Source organism: Amphiura filiformis, chromosome 7, assembly GCF_039555335.1.
Source record: "Amphiura filiformis chromosome 7, Afil_fr2py, whole genome shotgun sequence".
NCBI lineage: Eukaryota > Metazoa > Echinodermata > Ophiuroidea > Amphilepidida > Amphiuridae > Amphiura > Amphiura filiformis.
The window spans coordinates 38537397-38558751 of NC_092634.1; the positions used below are offsets into that span (position 1 = coordinate 38537397).

At 37.6% G+C, this 21355-nt stretch overlaps 1 protein-coding gene across 1 annotated transcript; it reads right to left on the minus strand.

Moving 5' to 3' along the window:
- Positions 1–15742: 15742 nt before the first annotated feature.
- LOC140157834 (CCR4-NOT transcription complex subunit 6-like) lies at positions 15743–20177 on the minus strand. The gene is made up of 4 exons (XM_072181082.1): positions 19789–20177; positions 18976–19149; positions 16135–16314; positions 15743–15937 (listed from the first exon to the last, which is right to left on the minus strand). The coding sequence occupies exons 1-4, from the start codon at positions 20038–20040 to the stop codon at positions 15743–15745; spliced, it is 801 nt and encodes a 266-aa protein (XP_072037183.1). The 5' UTR covers positions 20041–20177.
- Between the last annotated feature and the right edge of the window lie 1178 nt (positions 20178–21355).

The following is a 21355-nucleotide window of genomic DNA, read 5'->3' on the forward strand; positions in this document are numbered from 1 at the left end:
TTGAGTCATATGACACCACTTTTTGACATCAAAATATTTTTGACCCAAAAATTGCAGTTTTTAGACATTCGAGATTAGAAATTAGACATTCGATATTCCGCAGAATTTCGATCTAAAATCCACTTTTCTACACCGATCACGTGTCATGAAGTCATTTGACATCATTTTTAGACATTCGACACCACTTTAGACATTCCAAAAATTTTGACCAAAAAATCTCAATTTTTAGACATTCGTTATTTCGCAGAATTTCGATCTTAAAACCACCTTTCTACACAGATCACGTGTCCTGGAGTAACATGACACCATTTTTGACCTTCCCGAAAATTTTTGACCCAAAAATTGCATTTTTAGACATTCCAGATTAGAAATTAGACATTCGTGATTTCCAAAAATTGTCATATAAAAACCACTTTTCTACATCGATCAAGTGCCATGGAGTCATCTGACACCACTTTTGACATCAAAAATTTTTGACCCAAAAATTGTATTTTTAGACATTCGAGATTAGAAATTAGACATTCGTTATTCCGCAGAATTTCGATCTAAAATCCACTTTTCTACACCGATCACGTGTCATGAAGTCATTTGACATCATTTTTAGACATTCGACACCACTTTAGACATTCCAAAATTTTGACCAAAAATCTCAATTTTTAGACATTCGTTATTTCGCAGAATTTCGATCTCAAAACCACTTTCCTACACAGATCACGTGTCCTGGTGTAATTTTTGACCTTCCCGAAAATTTTTGACCCAAAAATTTCATTTTTAGACATTCGAGATTAGAAATTAGACATTCGTGATTTCCAAAAATTGACATATAAAAACCACTTTTCTACACCGATCAAGTGCCATGGAGTCATCTGACACCACTTTTTGACATCAAAAATTTTTGACCCAAAAATTGCATTTTAGACATTCGAGATTAGAAATTAGACATTCGATATTCCGCAGAATTTCGATCTAAAATCCACTTTTCTACACCGATCACGTGTCATGAAGTCATTTGACATCATTTTTAGACATTCGACACCACTTTAGACATTCCAAAAATTTTGACCAAAAAATCTCAATTTTTAGACATTCGTTATTTCGCAGAATTTCGATTGTAGAAGACTTAAACTATACACAAGAGTTTGATTTTAGGTCGAAATTTGGCCAAATAACGAAGATCCAAAATTTTGAATATTTTGGCAAAAAATTTCCGATTTTAGATCGAAATTCTGCGAAGTAACGAATGTCTAATTTCTAATCTCGAATGTCTAAAAATGCAATTTTTTGGGCCAAAATTTTTTTGATGTCAAAAAGTGGTGCCAGATGACTGCATGGGCGGCATTTGATCGGTGTAGAAAAGTGGTCTTTATATGACAATTTTCGGAAATCACGAATGTCTAATTTCGAAACTCGAATGTCTAAAAATGCAAAAATATGTTGAAAAATTGTTTGAATATCCAAAAATGGTGTTGAAATACTCGGGAACACTTGACCGATAGGCCTACATAAAAGTGGGGTTTAGGTCGAAATTTACCAAAAATAACGAAGTTCAAAATTTTGAAATTATTGGCCAAAATTTTAGAATGTCCAAAAATAGTGTCAAAATACTCGAGAACACTCGACCGATACATAAAAGTGGGTTTTAGGTCAAAATTCACCAAAAATAACGAAGTTCAAACATTTTGAAATTTTGGCTGAAAATGTCCAAAAATAGTGTCAAAATACTCCGGAACACTTGATCGATACATAAAAGTGGTTATTAGGTCGAAATTAGCCCAAATAACGAAGTTCAAAAATTTTGAAATTTTTGGCTAAAATTTTTGAATGTCCAAAAATAGTGTCAAAATACTCCGGAACACTTGATCGATACATAAAAGTGGTTATTGGGTCGAAATTCGCCCAAATAACGAGGTTCAAAATTTTTGAATATTCAAAATGGTGTAAAAATACTCGAGAACACTTGACCGATACATTAAAGTGGGTTTTAGGTCGAAATTCACCCAAATAACGAAGTTCAAAAATTTTGAAATTTTTGGCTAAAATTTTGAATGTCCAAAAATAGTGTCAAAATACTCCGGAACACTTGATCGATACATAAAAGTGGTTATTGGGTCGAAATTCGCCCAAATAACGAGGTTCAAAATTTTTTGAATATTCAAAAATGGTGTAAAAATACTCGAGAACACTTGACCGATACATTAAAGTGGGTTTTAGGTCGAAATTCACCCAAATAACGAAGTTCAAAAATTTTGAAATTTTTGGGCCAAAATTTTTGAGAGTCCAAAAACGGTCTCAAATGACTCCAGTACCCTTGATCGATGCAGAAAAACGATTAAAAGTGTAATATTCAACGTAATAACGAATGTCTAATCTCTAATCTCTAATCTCGAGCCAACTTCACCGTGCCAAATAAGCTGGTTGCCAACTTTTACGCAAACTTGCCGCTAGGATCTCTATTTTTCCAAAATAGTACCAGTCTATTTAGGGGTGGTGACTGGTGCAATAATCATGTGTACCCCGGGTGGTGAATTATAGGGGATTTTTGGCAGGCCAAAAAGGGGGGGGGGGCAAGCATTTTTGGCATGTCGAAAGGGGGGCAAGCGATTTTTGGCACAGATATTTTGGTTACTGTTTCTATATTATGCTCTAAAAAGGTCTAGGAAAACGTTAAAAACACATTCAAATACTAGTATGCAAAGGTCCTGCTCGCTGCGCTCGCATTATAATAAGACAATTTAAGGTTTTAAATTCGGCTTCCCCAAATCTTGCATGTGTAGGGGGGGGGCACAAATTTTTGGCACATCAAAAGGGGGGTAAAAGATTTTTGGCATATCAAAAGGGGGGCAAAGATTTTTGGCACGGCCAAAGGGGGAGAGCGATTTTGGCAGACCATTTTGAGAATTCACCACCCAGGGCCCAGGGCTACACATAATTATTGCGTAGCCACTTACAACCTGTACCCGGCCACACATTTTATAAGTTACATTAATAAAAGTCTAAAATTTCTAACGGATATGAATGATGCGAGGCAACGAGCAACACGGATGGCATTTTGAACACTTCCGACATTCGCCTTTCAGCGTAGGTAGTGAAAATAACTTGAATGATACTGTCAAATTATCCCCCAAATTTGACACGGATTTGACACCCTTTTCGAGAGACAACTTTTTAAATATTGCTTAATTATAGACACATTATTTTATTGCACCTTTTATTAATTTCTTTATTTTTTTTACAATATAATTAATTAATTAACTAATTAATGATAATAGTGCTATTTGTAACCTATTGTAAAGATTCGCCTAATAGCGCTATGAGCTCCCTTAACATAAGTTAAATTTTTGCCACTACCTAAAAGTGCCCTCCCGTAAAATTCCCACCAGCAAATAAGGGCACGGAACCTTAATTCTTGTTGTGATTTCAGAGGAGGGAGCTCTCTATTTGCACATGAAATTTACCCAAAGGCAAAGGAGCCCAAGTGCGCCATTTAGCGAATCTTTACGGTAGTAATGATCATAATATTTTGGCGTGTGGCGGAGGTCGAACAACGATACAGTTATTACCAAGCCGACACGGACGCACACGTATTTTGGGGCCTATAATTGAATACCTGAGTGGAAGAAGGGCCCAACTCCATGAAAACTGTTTTTGAGATATTAAGAAAAAACTTAATATTTGGAAAAGTTTTGTAGGCAGAATGTTTTCAACTTCAGGGGACCTTTAATACATGAACATACAATATTACATACATTCAAAATTTTATACGATGTTTCCATGGCACCGGTACAGCTCTTTATACGATCTGGAGTTGGGCCCTTCTTCCACTAATATACTGCAAGTGCCAGTTCCGTAAGCAGATGTGTTATAAATAGCTACAGAAATTTGGTAATTATCCATTAATTGCACAAGTAGAAGCATGTAATATATTAGCAAGAAAGTTTATTGTAGTGAAAAGCAGATTTCATGGATAGAACAAAATTCCTCTTTATCCCAATATTTGTGGAAGAAGGGCCCAACTCCATGGAGTTGGGCCTTTCTTCCATGAAAACCATGATTAAGTGTACGTGGAAGACTATTTAGAGTGTGGATTTTGGCTCATCTAGAACTAGCCCCGTTCCACAAACCGCGACGCCTCTCGAATAGCGACCGAAGGGAGCACCGAGCGTAGTCATCATACAGGTATCAGAGTACAGCACAGAAGCCAGTGCTAGGCTCATCTTTCACACACAAGGAAGAACAGTCTGCTGGCAATAAAATGCTGGGTCTAACTCATTTTTGTAAAACTTTGGAGTTGGGCCCTTCTTCCACTCATGGTATTCAATTATTAGGCAACGTTATTTATGCGTATGAATATTTTGAAGCACATTTTAAACTGGGAGTTCCAGCTAGCCTGTATGGGAGATTGAAGGGCATATCTTCCATATGGGGTGTATGGATTGCAACTGGAATAGCCCAACATCTGAACAGCGAATAGCGTTACACACCAATGTAACATTACATGTGGTCTGAATCCCCGTCTGAATCATAATCATGCTACATTATGTGAGTAACGTTACATCATGTCCACCACACAGTGTCATCGCCCCGATATCTTCATAGCAGAAATTGTCATGGTAGGTTGACTCCACCGCCACGCATGGCCATTTTGTTCCGACCTGTTTAATAGTTTTGAGACGCATAATGGGCCGCCAGGACATCTGACTAAGGCTACTGACAATTGCCCGGTGACTGACCTCGCTGTGTGTGAGTCGAGCATGGTACGCCATAGGTCATATGCTTTTAGACTACCCACGATTGGCCTATACACTGCGCTATATAATTCGGCACATATAAAATCAGAATTATTGTCAGTTTTTGAGTTCAAGACGCAAGCTTCTTTCTCAAGACGCAAGCGTAACGACTATCATATTTGTTCAACACATATATTCAAGTGCAAGGAACCACATCTGGTTTCATTAGACGAAATCATTTACGGGAGATATTCATCATTTTCTACCCCGGTATTCAAAGATTTTCGTCTGAATATCACAATCGTGCATATCACATTCACGTGTATCGATCCCGGGTATTGATTTTAGTATCTCTGGTGGTGTACCAAGTAATTATTAGCCAGGCGATGTCGGTGTCCACCATGGAGCTATTAAATAGATGGAGAAGAAATAGATTACGTAACGCATTGAAATAGATTACGTAACGCGTGAAAGCGACGTCTGGAACGAAAAGTACCTTTTGTTATAATAACACACAAGGATGTGATTGAGTAGCCGTAAGCACAAAAAGCACACATTAGCCGCTGAGTACAGTTCGTGATCACCCCACTGACTTCAGGTGCTTCATTTAAATAAATTGAATGCGCTTGCTGAATGATTATACATCAAGCATTCAAGGCTGCCATTTATGTCTATAGTACTGTATAATGGTAATAGCTATACGTATACATGTAACAAATAATAAGTATACCGGTATAGGCCTATATAAAAGTTGTTTCACAAATTGACATTTTATTTTATTTTAAGAAGGAGAATGTCATAAACAGTGGCGTACTGAAGGGGGGACAGCTCTTCTGTGAGAGGTCTTGGGAAGGGATGAGGGAGGAAGAGGTGAAAGAGGGGAAATGAAGAACGAGAGGGGGGTTGGAGGAAGAGAGAAAGAGGAAGAGCTAGGAAGAAATGAAGAGAAATAAATAAATAGAAGTAAATAAATAGAAAGGTAAGGTAAGAAAAATGATAGGAGTGAGAGGGGACAAAAAGTAAGAGGGGATGGAGAAGGGAAGGGAGATAAGAAGAGGGAGTGATACTTCAAGGAAAGAATAAGTACAGAGAAAAGAAAAAGGAATGACAAAATGTAGTGCTAACAGCACTATAGGCAGCCATTCGATGATGTCAATGCCTTTATGCGTTACGTATTTAAAACGCCCAGTCAGATGTATTTTACACCTGCCAAGCACAAGTCACCCAATTTCGAAAATTGGACGTTGAATGTACACTCTCATGAATATTGATTGGCAACATTTTCCAATATGTCAGCGCTCAAATCGGACACAATAGAACAATAGACCATTCAGTGCGTTGGTGTCCACCATGTCCACAGTATTATCAGAGAGTAGTTATTCTTGAGAGGGCACTCACCTCATTTGCATGGCAAAATTACCCGTCTCCTCTGCAGCCAATTTGGTTTCGCTCCATCGAAATCAAGCTGGTCACGGAGGAGACTACTTTCCTTTGTGTTTGTTCATTTGTGTATGGAGAGCCCTTCTTGGAGTCCGTTTGGACTCAGGCTACGCTCTCAGCTAGAGTCCGACGCTGCATTGTACTGGAAACACCTTCTCTGTGAACTCGCTAGAGCAAGGAAAATAAAAACTGGTTTCATTACTATCTGTTTTTGAGCTTTTTTGCAGGTCTGCGACCATGGTGTTACCACAACTGTCTTTGCGTCATTAACATGTGCTGGAGTCTAGCACAGGTCAACCAAAGTCCCGGATTTTAATAAGACAATAATGATTGACACACACACCAGGAAGTTTCTCATCCAAAAGAATGAGAAAATTTAAATTCTCACCATTTTGGCCGTTTCTCATCAAAATGTCCGTTTTCTCATCCAAAACTTCCTTTAGTGTATTAAGTTAGCTTAGGCCTATTGATCCTAAATTTGCTGGTAGGGTAAAACTCGTTTTAGGGGGGTGTTTAAAAAAGTTGGCCACACATGCGTATAGGCCTACATTATCAAACTTGAGTGCCCCTCCCTCCCCGGTGAAATTTGAGACTCATTTGGTCACCGTCCGAAGCGTCCTTGCCCACACGAGTCGCCCAGGAGTAGGCCCTACCCGGCATTATTAATTATTAGTGGTTAGCCTCCTAAATACAGTCGCGTATCGTGTTGTCAATTATCGTTACTTGTGTCCATGGATATGACCCCATGTATAAGTAGTCTTCATAGAATTCACACAGTCTATGCCATGTCATTTACGGATACAAAGAGGATAATAATGTTGAGGCGCCCACAAAATCTTACACCGTCTTACACAATGTTCCAAGGCAAAGTTCAGTTTAATATTTACTCATCGTACAAATACAGACGTTTTATTATGCGATGATGTTGTCTGGATGGGTGGACAGTTGTCACACTGTGGAAAAACAACAACCGGGAATCCGCATTCATTTACAAATAGCATTAAATTAGTATCACATAGTGGCCTCCGTGCAGTGGAAAACCTTAATTCTTTCATCAAAAAGAAATGAAAATGACAAAAAAACCGGATCCACCTGTACGCCTATAAAATGGGCACAGAAATTTGTCTCAAATATGAATGAATTTTAAGAAACATACGGGATATGATGAACCAATGACCTGACGCCATGATAGTAGGATCTATTAGTCGTTTTATTGTCTCGCCTGAATGTTCAGGGAGAGACTTAGTAATCACTATGGTGTGTGTGTGTCCGTGTGTGGGGGTGGGGGTGCGTGTGTGTGTTCGGAAAAAGCTTGTGAACGCGTTATCTTGAGAACCGTAAGAGCTATGATGATGAAACTTTATAGGGGGTAGCATGACCAAAGAGTGTCGACCTGATTAGATTTTGAGCGCAAAATATGGTAATTAAGTACCTAATTTGCATAATTTATGCGTAATAAGCAAAATACCTTGTGAACAGATTATCTGGAGATCCGTATGGGGTACAGTGACGTAACTTGGTGGGGAGTAGCGTGGCCAGATGTTCTCGAGCTGATTAGATTTTCAGCGCAAAATATGCGAATAAAGTGCCTAATTTGCATAATTTATGAGTATTTGATGCGTATCAAGCAAAAAACCCTTGTGAACAGCTTATCTGGAGATCCGTATGGGGTACAGTGACGTAACTTGGTGGGGAGTAGCGTGGCCAGATGTTCTCGACCTGATTAGATTTTCAGCGCAAAATATGCTAATTAAGTACCTAATTTGCATAATTTATGCCTATTTGATGCGTATCAAGCAAAAACCCTTGTGAACAGCTTATCTGGAGATCCGTATGGTGTACAGTGACGTAACTTGGTGAGGAGTAGCGGGGCCAGAGGTTCTCGACCTGATTAGATTTTGAGCGTAAAATATGGTAATTAAGTACCTAATTTGCATAATATATGCGTAATAAGCAAAATACCTTGTGAACAGATTATCTGGAGATCCGTATGGGGTACAGTGACGTAACTTGGTGGGGAGTTGCGTGGCCAGAGGTACTCGACCTGATTAGATTTTCATGAGGTCAAAGGTCACATACAAGGTCAAAAGTCAACTGAGGTCACCAAATCTTTTAATAATTAATTTTCAACTGTGCATCACATATCCCAATAACAGCTTGATCGGTCATGTAATTAAGGAAATATGACGACTTAAAGATAGTCGCTTTCTTTGTAAAGTATAGCAAAGTAGCACTTTCAATGAGTGATAACTCGTAAAGGAAGCATCTTTCTGTTTTGATTTATTTGATGAAATAGTTCTTTGGTATTGCCAAATTTGATTTTTCAGCGCAACATACTTTATCCAATTTCGTGAGGTCAAAGGTCACATACAAGGTCAAAGGTCAACTGAGGTCACCAAATCTTTTGATAATTAATTTTCAACTGTGCATCACATATCCCAATAACAGCTTGATCGGTCATGTAATTAAGGAAATATGACGACTTTAAGATAGTCGCTTTCCATGTAAAGTATAGCAAAGTAGCACTTTCAATGAGTGATAACTCGTAAAGGAAGCATCTTTCTGTTTTGATTTATTTGATGAAATAGTTCTTTGGTTTTGCCAAATTTTTGGAAGGTCATTACAGGGTCATCCGAGGTCATTCAGGGGTCATCTGAGGTCAAGTTATTAAAAACTCGTATGGGCATGAAACTTAATGGGTACAGTCAACATTTCAAGGCAAATTTTTGGAAGGTCATTTTGGGGTCACCAGGGGTCATCTGAGGTTAAATTAGTAAAAACTGTTGTATGGACATGAAACTTGGTGGGTACAGTCAACATTTAAAGCCACATTTTTGGAAGGTCATTTCGGGGTCATCTGAGGTCAAATTAGTAAAAACTGTTGGATGGACATGAAACTTGGTGGGTACAGTCAACATTTAAAGCCACATTTTTGGAAGGTCGTGTGTGTGTGTGTGCGGGGGGTGCGTGTGTGTGTTCGGAAAAAGCTTGTGAACGCGTTATCTTGAGAACCGTAAGAGCTATGATGATGAAACTTTATAGGGGGTAGCATGACCAAAGAGTGTCGACCTGATTAGATTTTGAGCGCAAAATATGGTAATTAAGTACCTAATTTGCATAATTTATGCGTAATAAGCAAAATACCTTGTGAACAGATTATCTGGAGATCCGTATGGGGTACAGTGACGTAACTTGGTGGGGAGTAGCGTGGCCAGATGTTCTCGACCTGATTAGATTTTCAGCGCAAAATATGCTAATTAAGTACCTAATTTGCATAATTTATGCGTATTTGATGCGTATCAAGCAAAAAACCCTTGTGAACAGCTTATCTGGAGATCCGTATGGGGTACAGTGACGTAACTTGGTGGGGGAGTAGCGTGGCCAGATGTTCTCGACCTGATTAGATTTTCAGCGCAAAATATGCTAATTAAGTACCTAATTTGCATAATTTATGCCTATTTGATGCGTATCAAGCAAAAACCCTTGTGAACAGCTTATCTGGAGATCCGTATGGTGTACAGTGACGTAACTTGGTGAGGAGTAGCGGGGCCAGAGGTTCTCGACCTGATTAGATTTTGAGCGTAAAATATGGTAATTAAGTACCTAATTTGCATAATATATGCGTAATAAGCAAAATACCTTGTGAACAGATTATCTGGAGATCCGTATGGGGTACAGTGACGTAACTTGGTGGGGAGTTGCGTGGCCAGAGGTACTCGACCTGATTAGATTTTCATGAGATCAAAGGTCACATACAAGGTCAAAAGTCAACTGAGGTCACCAAATCTTTTAATAATTAATTTTCAACTGTGCATCACATATCCCAATAACAGCTTGATCGGTCATGTAATTAAGGAAATATGACGACTTAAAGATAGTCGCTTTCTTTGTAAAGTATAGCAAAGTAGCACTTTCAATGAGTGATAACTCGTAAAGGAAGCATCTTTCTGTTTTGATTTATTTGATGAAATAGTTCTTTGGTATTGCCAAATTTGATTTTTCAGCGCAACATACTTTATCCAATTTCGTGAGGTCAAAGGTCACATACAAGGTCAAAGGTCAACTGAGGTCACCAAATCTTTTAATAATTAATTTTCAACTGTGCATCACATATCCCAATAACAGCTTGATCGGTCATGTAATTAAGGAAATATGACGACTTTAAGATAGTCGCTTTCCATGTAAAGTATAGCAAAAATCAAATTTGGCAATACCAAAGAAGCATCTTTCTGTTTTGATTTATTTGATGAAATAGTTCTTTGGTTTTGCCAAATTTTTGGAAGGTCATTACAGGGTCATCCGAGGTCACTCAGGGGTCATCTGAGGTCAAGTTATTAAAAACTCGTATGGGCATGAAACTTAATGGGTACAGTCAACATTTCAAGGCAAATTTTTGGAAGGTCATTTTGGGGTCACCAGGGGTCATCTGAGGTTAAATTAGTAAAAACTGTTGTATGGATATGAAACTTGGTGGGTACAGTCAACATTTAAAGCCACATTTTTGGAAGGTCATTTCGGGGTCATCTGAGGTCAAATTAGTAAAAACTAAAAATTAGTAAAAATGACTTAGGCTACGCTCTCAGCTAGAGTCCGACGCTGCATTGTACTAGAAATACCTTTTCTGTGAAATCGTTATAGAGCCAACCGGGAACACGTATTCGTTTTGAAAATATAGCATTAAAATTAGTATCACCCTTGTGGCCCCGTGCAGTGGTAAACCTTAATTCTTTCATTAAAAAGAAATGAAAATTTAAAAATGGGCACAGCAATTTGTCTCAAATATGAGTGCATTTTAAGAAACATACGGGATATGATGAACATTGACCTGATGCCATGATAGCAGGATCTATTAGTCGTTTTATATACAATGTATATACCGTATTGTCATAATACCAATATTTGTCATAATATATAATGAGTAATATTTAGCAACGTAAACGTGCAGTTCATATGCACAAACGAATACTGATCTTTATGATATTCATAATGCAGTCATGTCTACAGTAGAATTCATCTCGACCTTTGCAGGACTTAACCCCATTAAAAGCTATTAAACCAAGATAACACTCATTGAAACAGCTCAACTGATTAAATCGGATCTTCTCTGGTTGTGCACAAGTGACTGTTTTCATGTGCGATATCGCAATAAAGCTGGTATTCATAGCTTCAGTTGGGTAACCGATTATAAAGGAAACGAAAGGAAACAATGTTATGTGTGGCTTTGTTCACGAAATCAGACAATGGCGTGCTTTTTGTAAACCAGCATTCTTGAAAATGAGCAACATAATGATTTTTGACTTAACACGGTTTGGAAATAATTTCTTCATATTTTTGGTGTTATCTGTCGTTTACATGTCCTTCCTAAAACACAAAAGTACGACCCTCTCCAAACACCTAAATTAGCTAAAAATTTAGGACATGTTACAAAACTATATTGTCTAGAATTTTAGAAGAGTACTTTTAATATTGGCCGGTTATTTTTCACACAGCGACGTTAACTAGGCAATGTACTATTACCTATAACATTAACTAAAACACCAAAGTACGAATATTTCCAAACATCTAAATTAGCTAAATATTTAGGACATGTTAAAAACTATATTTTCTAGAACTTTAGAAGAGTACTTTTAATATTGGCCGGTTATTTTTCACACAGCGACGTTAACTAGTCATATCCCCATACTGTTAACGTAGGGCTATTTGTAAAGGTCACGCGTCAATGGGAAAGAGCACTGTGTATTGTGTATAGGAAAACGGACAGTAACTGCAGTATGGCTATTTGTAAAGGTCACGCGTCAATGGGAAAGAGCACTGTGTATTGTGTATAGGAAAACGGACAGTAACTGCAGTATGTCAGGTTTTGTACATCACATATAGCATGTCACATAGGAGGTCATACGTATTGACCTTCATCTATTGTATTTGTTCAACTGTGTATGGAGAGGATTAACGCCATTAAAACTCTATCAGTATTAGGGCGTAGTTCAGTGAACTCACCGGATTCCTATTCCCAGTACTTTGATAATACAGATAATATGCATTAGTGGGTCGAGGCGATTGCATTGAAAACCCTAATAAATTATTCATAACAGTTACGTAATCAATCGATAGTGTGGACACTTTTCATTTGCAAACCACCAAAATTCGTGATCTTTTAGCGTTGGAAAAGAAACCACGTGAATAGAGTGCCCTCTCAAGAATAGGTTCTCTCATGTTCTCTGTGATAATACCGGTATTATCCAGAATGATGCCGTTTCTTGATTGCAGCGCGTTCCATCAGGGAATTTACTATGATATTGGGAATTGCCTGTCACACTTGATCGCACACAAGGTCGAAGGCAATTGGTCGGACCTCATCTGCTCAGAACATATTGACCCAGGTCAGCATACCGCCATATCCTTCCCGACATGCTTAGTAGCCAAGTCCGTAGAAGAGTGGATCCAAACACTATGTACACAAATATACATTTGGCCACATTTTATTATACGATTAATACGAATTTATTAAACATGGTAACAAATATTCTCTAGCAATTCGGTTATAGATGGAACTGGTAGGCATATTATAAATTCGGGATATTAAATATCTTCCTGACCAGCCAGATCTGCGCATGGTCAAAGACGAGTATCAGACCGACGCAAACTGGCTTAGTCTCCACATCAGCCAGTTTGGTTCCGCCCCTCCACTGGGAGCGTAACCTGTGTAGGAGACTCGGTCGGACCTGGTCGGACCTCATCTCTCCCCATCGATTGTGTCCTATAATCCCCGACATTGCCCTTATGAAGTCACATCGCCCTGGTTCCATGCAGTAAAGCAGAAAAGGATAACAATTACGCACATTTCTTCATTTTTACTCGAGTCACATGTCATGACTCGTCAGTGATTTTCACCATGTCAAGTCTGTTAATTAAATCATGTTTGGTCGATCACAAAAAGTGAAACTCTGCTTTCATTAACAAATGATCGGACGGGAACACTATATTTGGATTACTGTGAAACTGTTCAATCTTGCTCTCATCAATCATTTCCAATACACCATCGCATTGAATACGATCCGATCCGTACCAGAAATAGTCCAGAGCTGCAATGAATACTTCCTTGCAATAATTCTCGGGCTCTGTTCTGTAACTTTTGGGCCGTAATTTTTCCGTTTTGGCAGTATCGTTCATCTTTGCCTGTTTTGTTGGTGGAGATGGACACATTTCGTCATCTCGTGAAGAAGGAAAGACTTTCGTTCCGTAGTAGTCTTCGTGATTAGTAAATGGTGCCTCAAAGCCCTGAAGATGGCAAAAAGATCAGATATACAAATCAAATTAAATTCACCGTCCGCATTGTATATAAAATACGACAATAATTATGTAGTTAATCTGCATTTAATAATAACACAAAGCAAAGCTGGTATTGGTGAAATCTTGCAAACTTAGCTTCTTTTTTCAAGATTATAATCGTGTTCTATATTGACAACAACCTAACAGTAACATGGCTTTGGAAAAGCCGAGAGCTTGTATTTCCCTGCTGAGAGTCACTTAGCTCTTTATCAGAGCCCGGGGGGGTCACTTCAATTTGAAATGGATATAGGTGTAGGGCTGGCACTTTCGCACTAAGGGGCATTCATTGAGAGCAAAATGTAAAAAATATGGGGTCATTGGGTGAGGGCATGATTTTTGGCAGTCGGTGAGAGCAAAATGTAAAAAATATGGGGTCATTGGGTGAGAACATGACCTTTTTTTAAATATTTGGGTGTGAACCGAAACAGCGCCACAGAAACCTCGAAAATCGAATTTCTAGTTCTAAATGGCTTCAAATTTCTTTGGTTTAAAAAAAAAAAATAAGTAACAAAATCAGTGATAAATGAAAGTTGCTGTTCAAATTGAACTTGTAAGGGTCTTTGGGTGACAGATCAAATGGAAAAATATGGGTCTTCGGGTGACAGAGCATGTGTTCGTAAAAAAATATGGGGTTTTTGGGTGACAGCGATGCTGAAAAGGGGGTCTTAACAGCCATACATACGCGTCACCTCCAAAGTTGGAGTGCCCCCCCATCAGAGCCCTCCAGAGCTCGTGATTTGACGTAAGTTCAGTCTCGTGACTTTTGGGCACAAACCCTAGCTCTGATCACCACAGATCCTATAGAGGATAGTTCATGGTTTTCACATTCTGTTTTTAACATGACAACTTTATTGAGCATCTGAGCTACGAGTCACTGTGCATGATTTTTCATATTGCTGACAGAATCTTTAAGATTATCTTTCCGACGCAACATCCAGCTAAATTTTGCTTGATCTTTATACTGATTTAATGAATGACTTACAGCAATTTCCTTGTAGGCACTTTTCAGATGTTTCGACTCGTGTGAGAATAAATCTGGAACCTGGTCCACAAGGCAAGACTTCTGTGATAAAATAAAATAAAATGTGTATCAAATAAAAATCCCTTTAAAAAGGGAGGTGCTAGCTGGGACAAGTTGCTCACAATGAGTTACTAAGTAGTTATGTCATATTTCTTTAATAACATTGTCAACATTATTTTGATGTGCATAGATTAGGGTGTTACAAAACTAAAGGTTACATGTAGATTTGTAAAATCAATCGTTTAGTTAGTTGATATTAACTTATAAATGTCCTTTTCGTGACCTAATCTCTGTATCACAACTTTGGTATAGCCCTTATTTTAAAACACGATTCCTGAGCAATCTATTTCTGCAACACGAGGTTTCATTTAAACTAATGGAAATTAAAAGTGCATTTAGTGATCCACATCCTCATCCCCCCACTTTTCTCAAAACAAGTAGAGATTTTTATACCACTGGAAACCTCTGGCTACATAATGTTTATGTACCAATAATTTCTTGCAGATTAATTCGTTTGGCAAAAATATCGTCAAATTTGAATTTCGTTCTGATATACCAGAACGAAATTACAACAGTGGCCTATAAAAAGTGTACACATAATCATGAGCTATATATCATGCATAACTCGCAAACGCAAAATCGGAATCAACTGAAATTTTGGGAATAAGCTTTTTTGTGGATATTTACTGGAAAATGTCATAAAAAGAGGATGCTAGGATCACGAAATCCTCCTTTAAATGTATCAATAGTTTTCAATTATTGGACACCTAAATAAAAGAGAAAAAGGACGAGGTAGATTTTCATTTACCCCTGCTCATCCTTCATGTATAGGTAAAACTTCATATTGCATCATTACTAGGTGTTTTAATAGATTAACATCTGAAAGCAGTTAGAAATGATGAGGAATTGTTCTTTACAAGAATGATCAGACTTTACATAAGTTCATAAAAAACGTTTAAAAAATGTTTTCTTGACCTTTATATATATACGAGTATATAACCCGACATTTAAATGTTATTATTAAAATATTTTGTCTAAAACCAAATCGCGTTATAACATTTTTATAAAGTGCATGTAAAATATGCTCGTCACCTCTCAATTTTAATGCTTCCACCGTCTCATCACCATGATCACCGCCAAAACCCCACTGGTACAAACTCCGCTCACACCATTCCTGCATCCACCCACCCACACCCCACCCCGAACACACACATAACACACCCCATCAGTATACCTTCTTGTCGCTTTTCTGGTACTCCACTCTACGTCGGAAAAAATCTTTGTCTTCATCAGTAAGATAGCCATTCTGCATCAATTGGTATCCAGGAAAGTGAGGTTCTTGATTCATATCGCCACACATGATATGAGGTTGATCTGCGCCTCCTGCGAACTCAACTATGTATCTCATTGCCGAAGACAACTAGACATGAAAAAGGGCAATCGGTTGAATTATCAGTTAATAATAAAATAGTTTAAAATGTTGATTTACTTGTTTTAACATGTGTAATTTTTACAAAAATGACTTGAAAACGAGAAACCTTTTCGTAGAAAAGAAAACGAAACTTCACTACTGACCTACGTAATCAAAATGTTTTAAATATAAGTCTACATAATTACCTGCAGTGTTGATAAATCTATAGATTTGTACCAATCAAATATAAGATGAAATGTTCCAATGTTTAGAAATTTGCCAGTTTTTCTACAACGTAGTCTGCAAAACACCATCGGCATGATAAATTCTTTATGTGCTGCTGGCAATGATGCGTCAGCGTCAAAATCTGTGTAAGAGGCCAATTCCTGCAGAGAAATGTCAAAATTAATCATTAAAAATGGACGAAAATTGCCAAGTTAAAAGAAACAAATATTGCATTATTATTTTCTAATAAAATGGTCGGAAAGGAGCATGTACTAGCGGTATTTGCACTAAAATATTGAGACAAATACAGGTGACAGAGAGAAATGGTATTGGTTCTATAAAGAAGACCCAAGCATGGCAATGTTTGATATAGTCCGTATCTTCCTCGAAGTAGTAAAGTAAAATCAAATTTTGAGACTTTCTCAAAAAGTATTAATTTTTGAAGGTTTCTGATATGTTGGTTGGATTTGCATCATTTCCTTTCTGAAAATGTATACTTTTATATACGAGTGGCGGTCAAAAAGTTGAAGATCGTCCAAGATCCAAAAGACTTGCTGACGTCACCACTAATGATATACGTGATGGTACAGTGGCATTGATAATAAATAAAGAACCAAACAAGAAGGATAAGAGAGACACAAATATGACAACTCTGATTAATGTGTTTTCAACATAAATCCATTAATATTGGGGTATTCTAGGGTGTCGTCTAGATGGTGGTCCCAGAATCGGTATGCACAAGATGTATACCAATTGACATAATCAGGTCCACACCTATACACATAGAATGAGGACTGAGACAAGTTTTATCTATATTTGGCTAAAGGTGATAAGACACACATTAATCACTGGAATTATGAGTCCATTCAGTCAAGAACCTGGATCTCCCACCCCTAAGAAGATCATTTCTCGGTCACAATAGTGGAAGGTTTTCATCGCCGTTTTATGAGATTCAGGGTGAGTCTTAATGAGATCGTTTGACAAATGAAAGTACAATCATATAGGCATATATCATACAATTTTGATAGCAAATTTGAGACAAGCAATCAAGTGAAGAAGGTTGGTGGTAGGAATGGGACTGTTCTCGGATTGTGTCCTGTACCCTATTCTCAGTTTGCCAAGCTGCCATTTCATGACAGAAGAATCAGTTAACTAAAACAACTATATTGTATAGTCCAGGCATGGCCTCCAGTTAGTGCAACCTATTTTAGAATTTTAAGTCCTACCTTCATAATATCGGGTTTACTGGTGATCAATGCTACACCAGTGAGCCTTCACCTAAGAGTGGCTCATCGAGCAATCGGAAGACTTCCATTTTGTTGACATAGAAGGTTTTATGCAGTGACCATGTTCAACAGTGAGATAAAAAGCAGTTGGCTAGCGCTCTTCCAAGTACCTTGTTCTACGAACCTAGCTGAGCGCCCCTCGTACTTCTCATCATTACATTTTAAGATGCAATAAAAACAATATCTAAATTACTGACTCGAGAAAAGTATACAGACTGTAGAAGGTGTGTCGTTTTCATCCCTTGTGTAAGATATTCTTGACAGGGGGGAAACGCCCAAAACTTTCCATTTGATACAGTATTCATGGTATTGGCCTTAATGGTATTGGAGGCATTATAAAAGTGCTCTAAACATGTTTTAAACAGATTAATTAAGTAGAGCAAAGCACACCAATCAACATGCCTTTTGTTTGAAGCAGATCGGACATACGGTTGTCCAAATATATCAATTTATATTTTCTTTATAATCTTATTGTTTTTATCAATAATCAATATAGTTAATGAGCTAAAATGACTGGAGAAGCTCATTAACATATAATTTTTGCCAATATTTTGCTAAAAATCCATGCCTAAATGTTCAGGGTACTTTTATTTTGCATACTTTGCCTTGAAACTTGGTCAAAGTGTTCCTAATATGTTCTAATGTATTATATAATGAAGCTGCCCCCTAATTTGCATATTTGCATAATTAATTAGCATTTATGCAAATTAGCTCATTAATTATGCAAATATGCAAATTAGAGGGCGGCTTCACTATATAATACATTAGAACATATTAGAAACACTTTGATTAAGTTTCAGGGTAAAAGTATGCAAAATAAAAGTACCCTGAACATTTATGCATTGATTTTTAGCAAAATATTGGCAAAAATTACATATTAATGAGCCTTTGCAGTCCTTTTAGCTCATTAACTATATTGATTATTGACAAAAACAATAGGATACAAAGAACAAATAAATTGATGTATTATGGAAACCGTATGTCCGATTTGCTCCAAACAAAAGGCATATTGATCAGTGTACTTTACCCTACTCAATTAATCTGTTTAAAACATTTCCTAATTTCTAGAAAATGCATCCAATACCACCTTAACTCAAAAACCGTAAAACCTATGGAAACATTATGTGATTGTTAACTTCCTTTGCTCATATCCTATCAGATCAATAATGGCTCAAACTGGCAAATATGGGTATGATTAGGGTTATTCATGATTAGGGATAGGGTTAGGATTAGGATTAGGATTAGGGTTCGGGTTATTGTTAGGATTAGCTTACACGAAATAATTACATGAAGGATCGACCAAAATATGGCTCCTGCAGCCATCCACGTCAAAATGTTGTTCTTTTTAAAAAGCGCTTTTCTAAACATATTTACAAGCTATGAAAAGTTTAATTATTACACACACATGCATTTTTAAGTTTTCAGAATTTTGTTATGAAATTTTATATTATTTGCTTTCATCGTGTCCATAAATTATAGATTTACAATTTGTACAGAATTTTTTGAACAGCTATAGTGAAAAATCATTCTGTGTACCTTTTCAACTACTTTGAAACCATCGGTAAGTTCTTCTTTCTTTAGTTCAAATCGGCTTGTCCTAAAATATATAGCTACTCCGATTGCTCTCGAAGGCGATTTGTTGTATAGTCCCTGATATCCACGGTTGCGTAACATAGGCTCCAAGTGAGTCCTGTGAAATTCTTCACCGACCTGTAAAAAGTAGGACGAGGAGGAAATTGGAGCTTTAATAATGTTTTTTTTTTCACGGGAAATATAATAATAGTAGTAATATCTTTATTAGAATGAATATTTTAAACAGTTCTCTCAACAAAATAGTGACTTACTTTAATATTTCAACTCAACCCGATGATCAATTAACAGGGCCGGATTTACCATTGGGCCAAATGGGTCCGGGCCCAGGGCCTCCAAATTTTGGGGCCCACATTGGGCCACAATAGGGTAAAATTGCACAATTTTGCGTGCTTTGCGCACACTGGCCAGTTATATAGCCAAATTGCCCAGGTTCATTTTGGGCCAAATTGAAATTCTTTCGCGCGCTTCGCGCGCACAAATGTCCTGCTAAAATCTATGCTCATCTCCCCCTAAATTGTATAAATAATGCTCCTGCCGCCACAGTTGATCTTATATACCTAAACCAAGCATTGGCTATTTGCACAAGTCCTCACGGTGAGTTTGGGGCCTCTAAATTTTGGCCTTGCCCAGGGCCCCCAAAAGGTAAATCCAGCCCTGTCAATTAACGTAGCTCCCTGATAATCATATAACGACCAATAGATAAATGACGACTATCGTGGAAGACTGAGTTCCGCAGTCTAGCTCCAAATGCCATACCTCTTGTAGACACACTATATCTGCATCATGATGATCCAACTCACGCATGAGCTGTGGAAAACGTTGAAAATCCTTAAAATATTCCCGAGGACAATATGGAAAACATTGTTCAGGTGTATACCCGTCAGCCAAAATGTTGTAAGTTACCACCGTGAAACTCTCCTGATGCGGCCTTCCTGAGTTTGACACAGTCTTTAACCATTTACGTCGCAGGGGGATGGTCCGGTCAATATTTTCCGGGATATTTTCCATGTCTATAGTTGAGCGCTTTATAGGCTACGCTCCCGGGACTTTTATATGTTGCTATCTTCCTCAATCATATGTTTTTTGGTAACTATTAAACACTGATTGCAATTTACTAGTATCGTCTTTCCAGATTCCGCAATAAACAAGCAATGGACAGTCCAAAGTACAGAACATAGTGCCAAGGGGGTGACACTAAATTCACGGTTGTTCTATTAGCAACGCAAAATCTATGAAAAATTCAGCTGGTTTACTAGCTAGAAAGTGAGCCAGTTATCGATCCGTTATAGCTCGTTATGAAAAATTCATGATCGACCCCTTGGATCATGTTAATTGAGTTTGGCAAATAACAACGTTGTTAGTTTTGCGAACTTTGCCTGTTCAATGAGAGTATAGCGCGCCCCCAATACATCTGGGCACAAAACAGGCGAAAACGATCCAGTTTAATGAAATGGCGGACGGGTATTCCCATCAGGCACCAGTGATATGTTTTTTCAAAGAAAGTCTGCTAATTTGATATGAAATGACATTTTGCAATAGCAAAGTCAAAATTAGGACTTGCTGTCAATAATATGAAGGAAACATGTGACAGAGGCAAGGTGGGAAATACAAGTAGTATTTAAGTTATAATAACCTTTGATACCCGACCTGACCTTCCATCATGGCGCCTTATTCGTTTTTATGTATTTCTATTATGCTCTCAAGTAAAATAAAATACCAATCTGCTCTGAGCAGACAATGCTTGGCTCCCAGCATGAATTATTGATTTTATACGGAAGTAAAGAAATGCACAGTGTATGTGCATGATGTGCAAGCATACTCCAAATATTTACGGTAAATCTGAATAGTGGTCACATGTTAACATATCATGTGTTCGGGAAATCACGTGGCAACATTTTAAGATTTCAGGCTTGTTTACTAGTTAATTGCCATTTGTACTCTTTATTATTTATCTTTGTTAATTAACATATATTTTAAATGCTGATAAATCGTGGTTGGCTACCCATGATATCTGTTAAATCATGGAAGTAATACACATGGAAGCTGGTCAAATACTACATCAAAGTGAGTATCATACTTGCCGCGATACTGAACAAAAGCAGTACAGTTGAAAGTGGAACAATTGAGTCATCGCATGGTCAACGTGTACCATGTCTAAAATCAAAGTTCCCGCTTAAAAATCAATAGCAGTACGAGGTCGTGTACTAAGTCCTGACAATGGGCTGTGTTATATTACCGCAGTGCATGACTAGTTTTATGAACACAAACAGATTTTATAAAATCCCTACGTAATGGTCAGAATGCTATCAGTTTAATTTATAGA